Raw genomic sequence first — 19,157 nt, 5'->3', positions numbered from 1 at the left:
AACTTTAGAGAAAATTAAAAAAATTTAAGAAAATAATATGTGGAGTAAATATAAACAATACATACATCCAATTATTTCTTTTCCTTTTTACATATAAAAGGCAGATTGTGGCAGTGAAAATGATTATTTTGTTTCACAGTAGAGTTTCCATTACAGGTGTGTGAAAATCTTTGTCAATATTCTGCTAATGTAACAAAAAACAACAGATAACCTCGTGGTCCTGATGTTCTTCTGCTATTTTATTCTCCTAGGGCATACCGTCCAAACATAATATGCAAATTATTCTTTTTGTAGATGATTCTCTGTTGTCCAAAACATCCGAGTTCTGCTGATCTGATCTCAGAGTTGGTTAAAATCTAAGTAGATCCAAAGTTGTTGCTTGGACTTTTTGTTTCAGTTATTTTCTCTTTTCATCTTTTCTTTATTGTTTGCTTGTACTTTCAAATATGTAAATTTTTCTATAAAAACTCAAGAAATTTAAAATGAATCTCAGAAAATTTCTGGCAAAACAAGATATTTTTGCAAGAGAAAATTTGCAAGAAAAAAATCAGAACATTTCAAATAAATGTGACTATTGGGACATTTCCCAGTTTCAAAAACTCAGAAATTTTCATGTTGTTTTCTTGAGACTTTCTGAGATTAATCTGAAAATGTCTCAGTTTTTGCCGGAGATTTACTCCTTTTTGTTTACATGCAGTGGCCCTGTAGGTGCAGGATGGCAGCGGACACAGACAGGAATAACTCCAGATATTCCTCCAGATGTAATAATTCGCATTTTGAGGCTTTCCTCCAGCTGTGAGCATAAAGGGATTATTTCAGACCCAGATTAACCGAATCATGTGATGAAAACGCGTGGCTCAGTTTTCCCCCCTTTTTCCTGAGTAACTATGAACATATGAGCATGAGTCGGTGCTGCAAGTATTCCGCTGTGAACGCCCTCCTCGCTCCAAACCGAGGGGGGAAATGTGTGCGCGCGTCACGCTCTGGCAGAGCTGCGGACATGACGCAGGGGTACACCCGAAATCTCGGTTTCCGCGACGTTTACCACAGTCAATAGGCATGGGTTAAAGGGATGGAGCCGTGAACGCAGCCTATTGAAGAGACGGAGCGTGGACCGAGGAGAGGAGGGCTGTTGGAGGTGGAGGGGGGCTTGTTGAAGGCAGGGAGTGGAGAGAGAGCAGGAGGAGGAGGAGGACAGCCATTACATCCAGGACCGCCGCTCGCGCTTCCCTCTCCAGCCTCGAATAACCGGCGGAGACGTTTGGAAGAAGAGAGGGAGCGGAAAGCGGGTCGGTGGAGGTGGAAACATCCCTCCATCTTTTCATTCATCCTTCGCTCCAGAGGAGAGGCAGCAGGGGAGGCAGCCGCGCCGGCCTCCCTCGCTCTGCGCGAGGACCGCTGCTGCCCCGGTGAAGGTAAGCGGCTCCGGAGCTTTCACAAAACCAACATGTTGGTTTTTATTTGTATTTTTTCCTGACCTGTCATTCCATCACATCCAGTCCCGATAAACCCAGGAGTTAGTGTTTTATTGGAACCCTATCGGGCATCAACATGTTGATCATTGGCTCAGTGATCAGTCATTTCATTTGGTTTCTGTCGCCGTTTGCCTGAAAACGTCCCGTTTCTGCTCATGGTCTGTGCGCTGAAGCTGGAGCCAAGCTGAGAGGGTTTCTGGGTCGTGAGAAGGCTGGACGGCTTTCTCAGCAGCTCCACTCGCAAATGGATAAATGTAATTAGTTGGTGTTACCCATTCTCGGACAAAGAGCCGATTCCCTGCTCCCAGGCTGCTCGTGCGTGCAGCTCGTGCGTGCACCGAGCGGTTTTGGCTCCATGTCTGCGGTCCATTCATGCACACAGATCCTTTTCCTCCCAGCGGAGCAGAATGAAGCGGATGAGTACAAAGCAGGTGGACATAAATCACATCATTACGCACCTCAGGTGTGACTGTCGGTATTGATCTGGGCTGTTCCTGCAGCCAATTAAAACAAACGACACCCTCCATCATCGGCTCCACCTGCATGGATCTCTGAGGAGCCCCGGCATCAATACAACCTGTCTGTCTAAAAAAAACCACTGGTTACCAAAGAGCAGCCGGAGGGGAGAGGAAAAAATTCAGGATTCAGACCGATCTCCCCTCCTGCTGCTCCGGAGCAGATGGTCGTCCCCGTCCGGCCTTATGCCGGGCCTTCAGCTCCCCGACATGACCAAACTGGCTATTATTTTTCTATTCAGAATCGATTAAATCCAGCATAAACTGTTAGTTCTTGCGATTAATCGAATATAAACACACATTGTGTTGAATGAAACCCCTAAGGATAAAGCAGAGTATTGCTGCTGGTGTGTGCAGTGGTTGAATTTCATATTAGGGATGAAACGATTAATCGTGATGAATCTAAATAAATGTAACCTGCACTAATTTATTAATGGTTAACCGTTAATGAGAGTATACAGACTAAAAAAACAGTTTGCTGAAAAAGACAACATATTCTGAGCAGTAATTAAGCCAAGAAAGCAAAGATTTTCCAATTAAGATTTAAAACACTCTTCAGACTCGGAGGTGTGAAAGGTCACCAGGTCTGATCATGGATGTTTGGCAGAAACATGTGAGGAAGTGTAGCTGTTGCGTCTGTAGTGGAGAAAACTGGGTCAGAGTTTTATTAGTGATCACATCTGCTCCTCAGATGGAGGGCTGCTGCTCTGTTTGTCTGGTGAACTGGAGATCCCATCAGCCGTTGGTTGATCCCGAACAGGAATGCTGTTCTGGAACGACAGGAGGACGTTCCGGCCGTTTGGACCGTTGGGCTGCGAGCGTCAGCTTGACTCCTCGTATCTCTCCGTCCTTCCTGTTGTTTTCTCACCCTGCTTATGCTTGGTCACAGAGTCCCTCTGTTTACATTGGTCCGACCACACACACACACACACACACACACACACACACACTGCTCAGCCTGAGCTGTGGGAACCGACCCTGGCTGTGAAATATAAATCAGGAGAGCCTCTCGGACTGAGCTGCTGCTCTTCGTCACGCCGCCCCAGTGTGAGGTTATGTCCTATAAAGGTCAGCTTTCAGTTTGTAGAAGCGGAGGGTTGATTATTTAATAATGCTTTGTTTGAGTTTGTTGAAGAACATCTTTCTTTCTCTGCATTGAAAGTGAAGGAGATTAATTATTAAAGTAAAGGAAACTGGTTTTAGGTTTTCTCTCATTTCCTTTGCTTCTTGGTGTTTTTTCCCACCTGATAGTCCAGTAGATTTGGTTCAATTGGGAACTAAAGTTGTAACATTTGCTACATTCCAGCTGCTGTGGTTCTTTCTCTGCTCTGAGTCAAACCAGCCAAACCCTTTGAGCAACTTGTTCCCCTCCTCGCCTGTGGGGGCGCTGCACCAGAAACCACTGAAGAAAATAGCACAAAAACCTCACAGAGCATAACTTCCTTCTTCACAAATGTAAACACAAAATGGAGTGGCATTAGATTTTTTCAGAATTTCTCTTTTCTCTTTGGTAAAAGATGACAACCCACATCTCCAGCTAGCGCTATAGGCTAGCACGTTTGTTTTGGTTGTATTTACCCAGAGTGCACTGCGCTGTAGTCTGCTTCCTGCTTTTGGAGTGGTCTCCAGTTTTTGGTGTTCACATTTGCATTCGAACCGCATGGTGCGGTCCGCCTACAGACTGTTGTTTGCTTTTTTGGTCGACTTCAGAGTTTGAATCCAATTGTGTTTGAATTATTGAACCAAAGAAAACAGTTTTAGGTTTTCTGATGTTTTCTTTGCATCTTTGCTTCTCAAACTGCTCCTCTCCAGGCATTGACAGAGATTTACAGGAGGAGAGATAACATGACTATCTGGGTCCTACCATGGAGAATTAGGGCCGTTAAGAAAATAAAAGAAACAAAATTACGAGTCATAAGACTATGAAGATAAACTTGTACAATAATAAAGTGGAAATAATACGAGAATAATATTATGAATAAAGACACACACCCTGGAGAAGTAGAAAACCTTCTCTGAGTTGGAGTGAGGTCCGTCCCCCATTGGACCAGTTTAAGGCTTCAATCCCACCAGCCCTGTTTAGTCCACTTTAATCCAACTCCAGTTCATTTGTCTAAGAAATTCACTTTTCTTGGGAAGTTGCTTAATGCCTAATCGAACTCTGATTCTGACCAAAAAACAAACTCTGGTTTACCTACAAACCTCAGTCTGGGTTTGGTTGAAGTGAACTCTGAATGCATATCTGAACTCCAAGTGGACTACAGACCGCTCCAAAAGCAGGAAGTGGACTACAGCGCAGGGCATTCTGGGTAAACACGCTAGCTTAGCACTAGCAGGAGACATTGTTCCTGGTCTTTTTGGTCTTTGTTAATTTTTCTGACAGAAATCCAAGAAACTGCAAGTATTTAATTCCTGTAAAACTTCTGTTTTACATTCTTGGAAAGAAAACTTAAACTGAGATCTTTGAGTTATTTTTAAGTCATATTTGAGTTTATATGCACACTACATCTAAAACCTGTACACTTAATAAGAAGGAAAGTAGTTTAAAATGTTCAACCAACAACATTTTACGTTTTAAGTAAACTAGCAGGTGAAATTCTTTATCATTACTTCCAGAAAACTACTTATATTTTTGTAAAACGAAAGTGGTGACCATATTTTTTCTTTAATTCTTTAATTTTACCAGCATTAAGTGAGTATTTGCAGATTTGTTTGGACTGTAGAAGAAGTGGAAGGTGTCTTCAAGCAGGAAGTGATCTCACTGTTTCTTGTACTGGTACTTTGTTCTTCTTCTACTTCTTGCAGCTGTAATGACACGGTGCGGCTTTGAAGCCTCCGTTCTGGCTCTATTTATAAAACCCTTCGTTTCAGTGCCACTGAGTCACTGTGAGCCAGCAGCAGGGAGGCAGCCACACACCACAGAACCGCAGGGAGTTCTGGACGGGCTTGGACCCTTTTCCTCGCAGCGTTGCCGGGGAGACGGCTGGATCCAGGAAGCGGGGTTTCTGATGGCGGTTTATCCAGCAACAGCAGGAGGAGGAAGGCTTTTGGCAGCTGGAGTTTAGATGGAAAACACAGATGTTAACCTGAACATCCTCGCTCTGCAACGTTCAGAGAAAAATAAAAGCTCAGATGGAAGTTAGTCTGAACACTTCATAGGGTTTTTCTGAGGCAACTTTGTTTTGTGGTAAAATGTTTGCAGATTAATTGTACAAAAAGTTGATTCCAGTAACTGCAGAGACTTTTATTCTGAAAGATTTGTTGATTTCCTAAAGAAGAAGAGAATAATTAAAAATCCAAAATGAGTAGTTTGATTAGCCTGCAGGGATTTCAGGAGAGCTGAGCTTCTACTCCAGGATCTGCAGGTCTTTAAATCATTTTGCAGGCTCAGGAACTTGGAGGTCTGATTTATTGATCCAGTGATGGACAGTTTGGAGCATCAGGTCTCCAGAGTCCAAATAAACATTCAGACACACATTCAGCTTCTTTACGTCTTTGCTGCGTTTTCTTTTTTCCATGTGATGCCTGCAGTTCATGCCAGAGAAGCAGGTTGAGGTTTAAAGAAAATGAAGAAGAAGCTTTTAGAAACCTGGTCTCCAAATGTTTTTTTATTTACTCTTTTGGTTCATTCCAGTTTGATACTAGAGTCAAGATTTAAAACGAAATGATAACTACGCCTGTCACAGTAAATCAATTAATCACATGATAAATTAAAGCAAATTCAATCACTTTGATTTGCAGGATGTATTATTTTCTCTCTTTCTACCAAAAAGATGAATAAGTCTTCAGTCTGGTGCTTTGGTCTCAACTAAAACTTTTATCAGTTTATCATCCAGCAAAATTTGTTATTGTGAAAACTCACATGAGAATTTTGTTTTAATTAAGGTGCTTTCACACCAGACATGTTTAGGTCCAATTAATCGTTCCAGTCCTGCCATCATCTCCTCCAAACGGCTGTTCTGGGTCAGGATGACGATATTTAACCTGCTAACTGAGGCATCGAGTCTTTCCACTTCAGCATCATGTTAAAACACACGTGATAATCGATTTAACCCAGTTTTTATTCCTCTTCCTCACTAAATATTTTGCATCATTCATAAAGACTCAATCTCACTCCACACCATCAATGAATTATACAGTTTCTCCTCTGTTTCTAAAGCCTCTGACCTCCTTTTCCCTCATTCATCTCCTCCCTGCAGTGTTGAGGCGTGATGGAGTCGTCAGATGATGATACTCTGAGCGAACGCTCCTGCGTCAGCGAGCCGTCTTTCCGCACCGAGCGCTCTGGTGGCTCGCTGTCTCCGTGCACGTCGGGTCTGGTGGGGCCGCCGGGGGACACTCTGCCGTGGAATCTGTCCAAGCACGAGAGGAGGAAACGGAAGAGCCAGGACTCGGTGCTGGACCCAGCGGAGAGGGCGGTGGTGCGCGTCGCAGGTGAGGAAATCGTTCTAGCTGCTCGGGTGGTGTGTCTAAAAGCAACGCATTGGCAGCGTGTGTTGTTGAAGGAGGAATAAGTTTGTTCACACAATAAATCATAAAAAAAACATGCTGCGCCGTCATCGTCTAACTACTTCCTGTTGTCTTCGTCGTGGTTTCCACCAGTGGAAACATCCAGTTATCGATCATATCGATCGGTTCCTAATATGGGCAGTGTGGGTAGCCACTCAGGGTGGCATCTCGTAGGGGGAGTTTTTTTTTTTTAAATTAGTGTATTTTCATTAAGTAAATTTCATTCATAGTTCATAGTCAATGGAAGGATTTAAGTCACAGGATTTTTCTGTTTAGTTTATTTTTTAAAGAAAGATGAAAAGACAAGATTATGTTAACAAATACTGGATTATTATTGGCTAATTAGATTTCATATTTCTCATATTTTTGTGTGTCACCTTTAAATGTCATGTATCACTCAGAGCTCCAACACACTGACATTTTCTCTGATATCTTCTGTATGGTTTGTTTCTGGATAAATAAACAAGCAGTAAAACATGTTTTACGTTCAACTGAAACTTTTATCACATGTTATAATTCTTGTTATGAAGACGAAGGTAAATGTTGGTCATTAAATGTAAATGCCAGTGGTCATATTACATTCGGCTTTGTGGATATGCTTAGTTCTCATTATTGCAGACAATGGTACAAAAACACGTGGTGCTCAGTTTTCGTGGAAACGCTAATGCTAACATCATGCTAACATTACTTGGGGAACTGCAGGCAAGCTGCTGGCTTTATAGTGAAACCTAACTGCAGGAGAAAAAGACAAAGAAAGAATGGTTGAAGTTGGTTTTGGAAGATGTTTTTCCTCACGGATCGATGTTAGCTTTGTTAAAGTTTGGTCATTTGGTCAAACGATTTTGGGATTTTGGGGTTTTCTTTGTAACTCCTGTGTTTAACTACTGCCAGTGCTTTCTTTGTTCCAGTTCTTTCTGAATCAACAAGCAAATGTATCTGTAAAGGAAACTCTGAGAACCTTTCTAAGGAAACTTATTGACTGATATCTGACCTAGATGAGGGCTGGATGATAGATGGGGCAGTATGTGAGAGTTTTACCTTCCTGCTCAGTTTGTTTCTTATTCACCAGACATTGGTGCGCTGGCCTTGTTACTGCAGACGATTAGCCTATTAGAGGATTTTATTTTGTAGAGCTTATTTAAAATATCCTAAAATAATGTAGCTGGGAACTTAAAATATCTAGATGTGATGCTAATTGACAGCCAATCCATGAGAGCCATTCAAGTTCCTTCGTGCTGATTGGCTGATCCCCCTGAGCAGAAGTGAGGAAAGACTGTTGATGTTATCTTCTCTGCTGCGTATGAATTCATATTAATGACTGAACAATTAAAATAGGCAGTTATGCGCAGTCGTGGTCTTAAACTCTGCAAACACTAAGAGGGAACTGAACCTAAATCTGTTAAAGGGACAGTACTAAGTACATACACATCTGGAGTGTTGCCTTGATTCTTTCATGCATGTTTGAGAACTCCTTTCACCTCTATGGCAACCATTCAGCTGTGCTTAACGCCTGGGTGGACCTAGCTCCGCCTTCAAGGACAAAGCTCCTCCCCCACCCAGCTCCTTCAGACTAGCCAGCAGCAATTAGCAAACACCTGGTAGAACTGCTGAGCTCATTAAAGGAGCTACTCAGTGGTAAAAATGTTGTTAAAGGACATACAGTAGTTACTTAATTAGTTATGATAGTTACAGTAATTTAAGGCAGATACTAGACGCCACAGGCATTTGATTACTTCAGTCCTGAGTTTATAAATTAAGTTGGTGATAATTTGTTATCTTTTTGCACCAATATCTGCATAAATCCAGTAATCCTTGCAGAGAAACTGTTTCCCTTCACTGTGATGCTACAGAAACACTGACTAGAAGTGAAGGAGTAAAAAAAGGTTTTCTGGAAGCAGTGACTTGTTCCTGAGCTGGAAACACCAGTTTGAGGATGAAATAATGTAAAATGTGGGATTAGTTCTGCAACAGCGTGAGGTTTTGTTACATTTCTCTGTTATGGAGCAGCAGAAGAAGAAGTTCAGATATCTTTGTTTAATTTTACTGGTTTCAGTTCAAACTCATTTTTAGCTCTGAATCACTGTTCTGGTTATTCTTGTATGTGAAACAAAACCAGCAGTCATTAAAGCACTTACGGAAAATGCCAGTTGTGAGAAAATGAGGGTGGAGAAGCTAGGAGGCGATCAGAAGACAGTAAAAGCCTCATTTAGTGAGACGGAAACAGAAAGTAGAGCGAAAGGCTTTGTGTTAGATAGAGATGCACTTATGTGTCCGTCACGTGAGGATTTATTTCTAAACACATTTTCAGACTGAACAATGTTTCAGTTCACACTTCTCTGCCTTTTTTAATCAACCTCATGCTGCTGAAGAGCTGCTCTCTGCTGAGGAATGACTCATTTCTTCTTATTCAGCAGTAAAGTTGGAAACAAAACAATTAGAGTTTACAATGTGGCTTAATCTCACAAAATATGGAAAACCTCATTTCAGTTTTTAGGATTCGCCAACGCTGCAAAGACAGTGTTGATACAGACACAATGCTAACGCTAACTCATGATGAGCCAGTAACACACAGTCTCTAAAGATAAAAATAATCCAAAAATGATTAGAAAATTATATTATAACCAGTATCATGCAGAAAAATTATCCTTGCAGGTCACAATAAACGAGTTATATTCATAAATCTGGTTAACCAGAGACTATTATACACCTTAAATTAATTATATGCAGAAAAAGTAAAAATAAATGTATAGTAATGTTCTTGTTGAGAGCAACACAAGAGTTTTATTTACCAAAATGAACAAAAGATGCTTGAGAAACTTATGTAACTAGTTCTATTACTAAATAAACAACAACTGCGTAGCGATAACAGTCAGTTAAATCCTTATGTATCTTAAAAATGCTCAGAGAATGTCCATAAGAATTATATATGACATATCTCAGAAATTATTCTAATAGATTTAAGATTAATGAGATTAACTACAAGATGTCTGCTCATATTATTTACACTTTAAATCATCACTTTGTGAACTTGTGAAAACATGTTCAGATGTTCGGGGTCACCAATGTCAGCAGAAAAAGACGAAATAATAATTCGAGTCTTGTTTTATGTCTTCCACTCAAAACCAAAAACAGAAGTAAAACTGTTGGTGTCATTTTCTCCCCTTCACAATAAGAGTATACATCTGGGTGTGAAATTTGATCTGCCACAACATCATAATTTTTGTACACAGAAATGAAACTTCATCTATAGCTGCCTTGGTTCTGTCCTGTTTTGGTTCCGTCTCGTCGTTCTGGTTGTGTTTCTGTTCTGGACTCAGTCGGGCATGAAAACGTGATGATGTTACATTGTACATGATGCGCCGCGTTTTCACTCTGACCCTGATTTCCTCTCAGCTGGGACCTGCAAAGCAGAAACCGAATACATTCAGCTGCTTTCCTCAGCCAGACACAGTTTACTGTCTGAGAGTTTTAGTTGCAGTGAATTATTGTTAGCAACAGAGGGAAGATTCAACGGGCAGCAGATGAGTTTTAAATGGAGGATAAAATGAGTCGGTGCTGTCCGGACTGGACCTGCCCGCCTGCAGAGCCTGAATATTAATGACCCAACCACCAGCTGCTGCCTTTCCAGAAGGGATCCATGTCTGAGGGAGAAAAACTTCATGTTATTTCTGTCATTTTTGTGTTTCAAACATGAATCACCTCTGATTTTAAAAGACTCAGCAGAACTAAAACATGTTGGAATGAGTCAATAAGTTGCATTTGGATAAAAGCCTTTTTTAAACATTCATTAAAGTCTAAAACAGAACAATAAAGTTAGACTTGATCTTCTAAATGTGGATGGAAAAGTGAAAAAGAAAATGAATTTAGGATTGAAATCAGCCAAAACCGACTTACACAGAGAATGAGGATGAAATGAGTTATTGCTCAGATTTAAGGTTTATTAAAAAACACACTGGTAAGGATTAAACAAACAGGACTGAAGAAGGAAAATATACTAAATACAACTTACTTCTCTTAAGTTGCTGTTAATAAATAAAACTAAGTGTACAATCTCCTTAAAGTACCTAAAATTATAAAATTGAGTTGTGCAAATTAACTCACACTTTAGTGTAACTTACACATACTAAAGCAAAGTAAAGTCAAGTAAAGTCCAGTTGTTGCGTTTTACAGTGTATAAAGTTAAATGTGTTTAGTTGGTTCATTCATTTGTCCCAGTTTTCATCCAGCTGCTGATCAGTGGTGACGTTTCTGCTGCAAGTCCTCAACTTTTTTTATTACATCATCTATTATTTTTGTAAAATAAATAAGTAAATAAAGTTGTAACGTCCCACAGCATAATACTGCTTCTTATGCATCAAGCCTCAAATATCTTCCTGTTACGGATCATTCTTTTTAAAACGTTTCTCCAGTTCATCCAGAATGATGCTCCAGCTTATGGTCAAGGGGCAACTTGATATGAAACATTTAACAAATATTAGTTAGGGGGGAAGGAAACATTTGTATAATTTTGGATGGATAGAAAATAAATTTTTCTATTCAGATCAGTTAAATCTCACAAATCCCAAAATGAATTAATTTACACCCACAGTGAGTGGATGTAACCATCTTGGTTTGATTATCTTACAAACATTTTATTGGTGTTATTTTACATTATTTTACATCTTTCTGTTCTGAATTTCTGCATTTCTCCTGAAAGCAGCACATTGAAGAGAACCAGAATCTTTAGCTGGACATGAACATCGTCTGTTAAACCTTCTGGATTCTTGATTCTGTAAATGAAGTTGGATGTTTTGTTTCACTCTTTAGCAGATTTCTTTAAGATGGGAAAACTGACTTAAAAATCATTTATGTTGTAGCAAAAAGAAAAATAAATCTGATGAAAGCACGTTTGATGCAGCAGCTGTAATCATTCAGGACCCCACAAACCTGCCTGCATGTAACTTAGGCGTCCTCAGTGCTGCCTGCTGCTCCTTTACTTCCGCATTTCTTTTTTTCTGCAGGCGGCTGAAAGGGACGCCTCGGCCAAAGCTGTTACGCTGTTGCCATAGTTACGCGGTCTCCTCCGTTTCCATGGCTATAAAAAGGCGAGGGGAAACAATGGTTGTTGGGGGAGTGAGGGGCCGACTCCAGATACAAAAGAGGAGGGAGAGAGAGATTTCGAATTTTAATTTGGAGCAGGAGAAAAGAGGAGCGAGTGTGAACACAGAGAGGAGTGAATGATCAAGTCTGAGCAGAAAGAAATGATGAGAGGAAAGAAAGAGACAAAGAGAGGAGGATGGAGGGGAGGGGGGTTCAAACAGAGGCAGCGATGAAAGGATGACTTTTAAATCTGAGTGTGAGGGAGGCCGTAAAGAAAAGGGAGGAAAACGCAGGAGGAGGGAAAGATGAAGAAAAACAACCAGAAAGAGGAGAAAACAGTGGAAAAAACAAAGAAAAATAAAAAGATTCTTCAGTTTGAATTATATGATGGAATAATAGCGCCAGGCTAAGAAATAGAAAATAACAAGAATAAAGTTGTACAACAGTAAGTCGCAATAAAATGAGAATAAAGTCAATAAAATGAGAATAAAGTCAATAAAATGAGAATAAAATCATATTATGAGAATAAATTTGTATGCAAGTCGCAATAATACGAGAAAAAGTCGAAATATTACAAGAATAAGCAAAATATTACGATAACAAAGTCGTACAACAGCAAGTCGTAATGTAAAAAAAATTGTAATAATACAAGGATAGTCACAATATTAAACCCTAACTCCTACATTTTCCACAATGCAATGCAGTTCTCTAACAATGAGCTTTATTTACTTTTTTTCTTATTTCTCATCATGGGAAAATGAACTAATTTAATTCTAATAATTGATCTCACAGGAGATGTGAAGAAGTTTAGTTTTTGTAACGCCTTACTGACTCATGAAGCTCAGCACATTTTCTCTTCCCTTCAATTTTGAAGAGCGGCTGAGAGAAACACTCCTCTGTGTCACGCCACATTTATACCCCAGGGAAACATAAACTCATAGCTCACTAATTAAAAGTTCCTAGAAACCAAATTTTTCTTGGTTTTATTTTTAATCACTGATTGAATTTGCCTTTAAAAGTCCAAACTGAGGATCAGTTCAGACTCTAATCCGAGTCACACGGCGGCTCAGACATTAAATTTTTGATTCAATCTCCTGAGAGTCATTTAAACCTCACAGTTTCATTGGTCTGAGTTCAGAGAAGAATGCAGGAGTGGGATCCTGGTTCTGGATTTCTGATTTCTTTACAGACTTGTCGCCGGTCAGGGAGAAAACATTAGTTTCCTGGTTTCCAGCTGAAGTCTCTGTGAAGCTGAGGTGTCGTCATGTTGATGTGTTGAGAACTCGATGTCCTTCTGGCTCTGAGTAACTGCAGCTGGGTTCTGCACACGCAGCATTTAATGCACATGTTTACTCACATCAGCCTCAGAGAAGAAGTGTTTCTGCTCTGATGGGACTCGTTGCCACACCAGAAAGTTTGATTCTCGTTGGTTTTCATTGAGGATTTCAGGGTCGACCGCTGAGGCCTGAACGGGAAGCAAATGAAAATGCGTTAGAGAGTGTTTATGTGTTGGTACAGCAGACTATAATATTTAATAACATAATTGGAGCCATGTGAGGTGCCAACAAAGTCCGGCTGGATATTTCTTCCTCCTGTTGGTGCTGATCCAGCTGTTCAGTCTGAAGGTTTGTGGTAATTTTGCTTTTGATTTGTTTTTATTTTCAGATTATTCTTCAATGGTTCCTTCAGTGTTTCATAACAATGAGAATGTTAAACAGAAAAAAAACAGACAAAAAACATCATAAATTAAACAAATAATAGAAAAAATATGATAAATAGATGAAAATTTAGACTAAAACTTGTTAGAAGAAAACTAAAATAATAAAAAAATATTATTTCACTAATTGTTATAAAAATGTAACAATATCAGAATGTTAAAAAGTAAGACACAATAAATGAACTAAAAATAATAGAAAAGAATCAAAACTAAATCAGGTGAGAATATTACCTAAAACTACAATAAAATAAAACTACCAAGTTTTTAAACTAAATATCAATAATAGAAAACTAAAATATAAGTCAGTATTACCATAATAAATTAAACATAATAAAAATACAATTATTAATTAATAAATAACAGAAAAATGAAAAAAAAGAGATAAGAATACAACCTAAAAATAACAGAAAAAAATAGAATAAAAATCCAAATTAAAACATATTAATATATTAAAATAAAATAAAAATAGAACAAAAACAAATTAAATAAGATAAGAATACAAACTACAAGTAATAATAAAAATACAAAATAAAACTAAAATAAAGAAGTAAAAGTTAATGAAGCCAGTGAATAAAATAATTATCCAGTTTTGGGCTGAAAACCAGTTTTAACCTGAGGAACAGAAGAATCATCATGTTGTGGAAAAAAGGTTTTCAGTTCCTCCGTCCTTCAGCTTGTTGATGTCGGCTTCAGTTAAAGCTGCACAGAAACGCTTTGAAAGTTCCTTCATGCATCTTTTATTCTTCTGCATCGATCCGTCCGCGTCTCCTTTCATTACCGGCATCTGCTAAACTTTCTGTTCTGGAAACAGTTTGGAGCTGGATGGGTTTCCATGGTGATCACTGAGAGTCAAACTATCATAAAGAGTCAATTTATTTAATGATGCACAAGGAGTTTATTTAAAACATGAAAGCTGGATCAAAGGGTAGTAAATCCAGTGACCCGTCCATTTAGACTTCCTGTTATATTAGTAACATAATCAGCCTGTAGGTGGCGCTGTGCTCCTACAATTAACCTCAATTGTCATCATGTAGGTTCACAAAATTTATATTTGTACTTTGCACGATTGAAAAACAAAGTAGAAATATGGTTTTAACAGAAAAAAGAGTTACAAAGAACCGATGATAAACATTTACTTAATCAAAAAATAGATGCAGACAAAAATTTATTTACCATGTTATTAAGGTCAGTCTTTGTGTCAGTAGAATCAGGATAAAGGTGATTGTATATAAACGACAAAAGATACTGTTTTAATTTTTAAGGGGGTTTAAGACAAAGAAATGTAAAAAGTTTGTTTTCAAACCTTCTTTAAGTTACTTAAAGATTCAAAGTGTTGGATTTCATTGATTTATGTTCTCCTCTTTTGTTTTCATCAGATCACCCAGACAAAAAGGATATTCAATGATGGTCTAAAGTAGTTTTTAAGAAAAACAAAACAAAGTAATAAAATTACTTTTAAAATTAAAGGCTTCCAGCTTTGACAGAAAGACAAAAATCACATTAACAATTTCTAAAGTGCACAAATACAAAAGAGCCTCGAGAGGTGGAGGTAAGATCTTAATACTTATTTAAAAAATAGAAAACAAATCATAATGTTTTAGTCTTTTATTCTTATTTACAGGATATATTTTCTCAATGAAGCAATCAGCCAATCAATGGTGAATAATGAAGAGCAAAAAATGAATAATTAAAGGAAACTTTATGTAACAGAGTACAATTTTTTATACTAATAGAATTATAGCAAATAAATCAGTGTATATTAATTTACAAATTAAACAATGAAATAAATAATGAATTTAAAGGACATAAAATGTTTCTTGGAAATTAAGTAAAAAGTAGACACAACAGGGGATTTATCTCAATTCTGAAGCTTAAAACCCGTTTGACAAAATAAAAAAAATATACATATTGCCTTTACTTAAATCAATAAAATCTAAATTTTGACATTAATAAGAGAAGCAAAAAGCATCAAATAAACAAACTGAAATTGACTATCCATGCACCGAGCAGCTTCTTCCACCAGGGGGCGCCGCAGCTCCACTTTCCTGCCGCTACGTAACGCGGCAGCGAGCCGCTCTTCCTCGCCGGCTCTGGGAAATTCCTGCGGCCGGCAGAGGAGGGATGGCAGCCAGTCAGAGCGGGAGGAACCGAGAAACCAGAGCAGAAGAGGGAGGGACGGAGACACGAAGAGGGACAAGAAGCAGACACGTTCACGGAGGCGCCGGAGACAGAGGCTCAGCCTCACGGAGACAAGCGGCCATTTCGGCTTTGGGAGCTCGGCCGCTCGCTGCGGATCCTCGGGACGCAACCAGGGGCTAGAAAGGAAGGAAGTCTGGATACGGACTGACGCGGAGCTCCGCCGCATTAAAAACGGAAACAAACACACAGGAGCGCTTCTGTCGACGCTTATCGGCGTGTTGGATATATTCCCTCCCTCCCGGTGAGCAGCGGTCACCGGGCTGGGAGCTGCTGCGGTCCCGCTCCGTCTCCACCGGCTAACATGGAGAGATAACGTTTATATAACCGACGCTTGCTTGTTAATTTGGACAATTTAAAGCTTTTTGTTGTCTTTTGGTTTCCCTGAGGATTATCTAACCCTGCTTTGAAGCGAGCTCCGGGGCTTTCCGATGCATCATTGTCATTAAGCCCGCACCGGCTGCTGCTGATTCGGACTCCGGCGGTGGGAAGGAGCCGGATCGGGACCACTGCGGTAGTCTGCAGGCCGACCCCGATCGGCGCTTATTTTAAGGCGCTATGGCCGGGTTTATACCGGGGCTGCTGCCGACAAACCACTCCCAGGAGAAGCAGTTCGCCCAGGCGTATGAAGATGTGCTGGAGCGATATAAAGGTAACATAAATGACGGAAACTTGACTCCGTGTTTGGCTGTTTGGGACACACTGAGTTTTTTCTTTTTCTGGAGGAACGACGGGAAAATGATCCCGAACATGTGGCCCTGATTGTCTGAGTGTGAAAGCGGATATTTGGGCTGACAACCAGTCTGCGCTGCCCGTCTCATAGTCCGGGTTGTTTCACTGTGATATTTTGGAGCAACATCCAGCTCTGCTACATTATTGGTCTCCTATCAGCTTGGGAAACTTTTCATTTCACTAAACAAACACAAGGAACGCTTTTATGAAGCCCACCTGTGGTATGGAGCGCCTGAAGTGCCAAAATGTTCAAAATAAATAAAAGATGAAATGTTCATCTACACATTTCATACATATCTTACATTTATTCATTTGAAATTTAGAAGAATTTTGAATAAATGTGACCAAATTTTGGTGAAACAAATGGATTTAATTGGAGGGTCTGTAATTAATTAATTGAAATAATTTTATTTTAATAAAAAAAAAGATATATATCTATGAGATAAAATTGAAATTAAACCTAGAAACATTTTGCTGTTAAATTATTGAATAAATAGACAGGCTCATAAACAAATCTGTTATTTAGGTAATTCAGCCATCAAATTAAGGCAAAGTGGCATTTCAGCTTTTTTACTAGTTCTTCAGTAACCGCTGATTATTCTTGTAACTTTTTTGATAAAAAGAAGAATGTGTACTGTGGACACTGACATTAGCTTTAGGGACGTCTCTGCTGCTGCTACATAGCAATATAGCATTGAAATGGTATTCTAGGATGGAATAGCTTTGCTAATAGGCTAACTCCTTTTAGCATAACTGGAACGCATCAACGGTCTTTTCCAGCGTCCAATCAGATAATTTTTTGAAGCAGAAATTAATCCCCAGTTGGGTAGCTCTGCCCCCATGACTTTGGTGGCAAAGACTGACAGAAGGAATTCATGAAATAAACACTTAAATTAGTGTTTATTTCATAAAGCTGATATTATGAAATCAGCTTTATGATTTTATAATATCATATTATGATATAATATATAAAAGTATATATTACAGAGAATATATATACTCTGTAAATATATGCATTTATTCAATCAGATATGAATTAATTTTACACATTTGCTTTCATTCAGTTAAACATTCGGGCCCTTTTGGACTTCCATACTCCTGCAGAAATGGTTTGCTTCCCCACCACAGAGGCTCATGTTTGCCGTTTGTTCTGTAAATGTTAAACCTGCAGCTCCGGCAGTCAGTTCAGAGGTCCAGTTGGTCCTATCGGTTGTTTTTAACGGGTCTGGACCTTTTTTCCTCTCTGTTCATGAAGACTTCATGTTTTATGATGCCAGTGACAGGCTGGTTTAAAAATGGATGCCTCCACTGGCCGCTGCTGACTGTTTGGGGGGTAGAGAGTAGAAGGGACTGCACACTCTGGGTCACATCTGCGAGGCTGGCTGTAATGAAAAGGAGGCGGTTCTGAATTATTGATTATAGAACTGAAACGTGACTCCTCTGGGTTTGGGTTTTAGGCGGTCGGATGTGGTGGGTAAAGTGGAACACGAGGAGTTTTATTCCCTTTAACTGGTAGTAAATGATAGTTTTCAGCAACAATGTGAAAGCCTGATGTTAGACATGGCATAATAATTCAAGAACACATTCGCAAAGATCAATAAACATTAAATTCTAATAAAGAAACTGGAAGAATTATTCAAAATAAATAACAAACAGAAACAAACAATAAAATGAATTATGTAAACAATTTTCTTTAAAAAAAGAAGCTAGTTAAGAAACACCTGCTGAAGATTTTTGTCGTCCAGTTTTTGGCAGAAAGAGAAAAGTGATAAATTATGCAATGGAACGTATTGAGCCTGTTTTAATTCATCATGTGGTTAATTGATTTATTGCTTATTTTGACAGGCCTAGCTGTAAAACAAACCCGGCGTTATCGGCTTTATGAATGGTAAATTAAATCCCGGCAGTTGTTAAAGTCGCCCAGGAGGAAACGGGAATATTAATCCCATTAAATCTCGTTCACCATCGTCGGCGATGGATTTGCTCCTGCCTCCAGGAAGAGCGGCGCTCCATCTCTCTCCATTACAGCGCCCGTCGTCGATCGGTCGGCCTGCAGTTTATCTCCGAGCCGATTGACTTTTACTTTGATAACTGAGGAAGGCATTAGAGGGGAGGTGATTATGGACTGGAGCATAAGCAGAGCTTTAAGTGGCCCTCGTGGCTCTTCTGGACCAGCTGAAATATTGATGGATAAATCCAAGTCGTCACATTTAAACTTCCTGGAAGTTATATTCAATATTTCCTCCTGCAGAATCAGCTGGGATCTTAGTGGAAAGTGTATCTGTGTCCATCAAGTGTTTCTCATTTTCTATTTCTTTCTCCTTTGTGTTTATTTTGGTGAAGAAAAAAGGTCAACAAGTTCAGAAACATGTTTTTGATTCTCTTTAGACTCTAGCAGGAGACTTTTGTTTATAAGACTGCAACTAACAATTATATTCTTTTATTATTCTTTTTTTATTTTACGTAATTTGAGCCTGGTGAAGTTAAAACTCCCATTTGAGGAGTTTTTGGTTGAACAGATTTACATATAAAGTTGGTATTTTTTGTCTTGAATTCAAAATTCATAGATTTTGTTGAATTGTTTTGACTTAATTCCTGCTCTGTATGTTTTGTTCTTTCAGCAAATGGCTATTTTCAAAGTCTTAATACTCAAGTTAATGATTAATCTATTAGAAATTTAGTTGACGACTATTTCAAAATCGATTAATCACGATTAATCGTTTCAGCTCTAGTAGATATTGGCCTAATGTTTGGACCAGTAGAAGCTCTTTAAACGTCTCTAAATGTCAGGTTTGGTTAGTTAGTGTCAAACTTTGAAGCACTTTCTTTCTTTCTTTCTAAAAAAATAAGTTTTGTGTCAAAGCATTCCTGCATTCATCTGTTGGAGCTGCATTTTTAAACCTTTTGCACATGAATTGTTTGGTCTCCACTCTT

The 19,157-nt window shown here is 39.1% G+C and overlaps 1 protein-coding gene across 3 annotated transcripts in view; it reads left to right on the top strand.

Annotated features, from left to right (window-relative positions):
• Positions 1–977: 977 nt before the first annotated feature.
• The window catches only part of macf1a (microtubule actin crosslinking factor 1a), a 215,483-nt gene continuing 197,303 nt past the window's right edge, over positions 978–19,157 (top strand). The window contains exons 1-2 of one of the 3 annotated variants that reach the window (XM_028035332.1): positions 978–1,415; positions 6,190–6,424. In XM_028035332.1, the coding sequence (XP_027891133.1) occupies positions 6,202–6,424 (223 nt within the window). In that variant the 5' untranslated portion in view covers positions 978–1,415; positions 6,190–6,201. Of the gene's footprint in view, positions 1,416–6,189; positions 6,425–15,512; positions 16,144–19,157 lie in introns of those variants that run through there. The other 2 variants (XM_028035333.1, XM_028035335.1) reach the window with 2 other exon arrangements.

The sequence above is a fragment of the Xiphophorus couchianus genome, chromosome 13 (genome assembly GCF_001444195.1).
Source record: "Xiphophorus couchianus chromosome 13, X_couchianus-1.0, whole genome shotgun sequence".
In the NCBI taxonomy this organism is placed as follows: Eukaryota; Metazoa; Chordata; class Actinopteri; order Cyprinodontiformes; family Poeciliidae; genus Xiphophorus; species Xiphophorus couchianus.
Note: the sequence above shows the minus strand (reverse complement) of the source record. Positions and strands in the feature narration are given on the sequence as shown.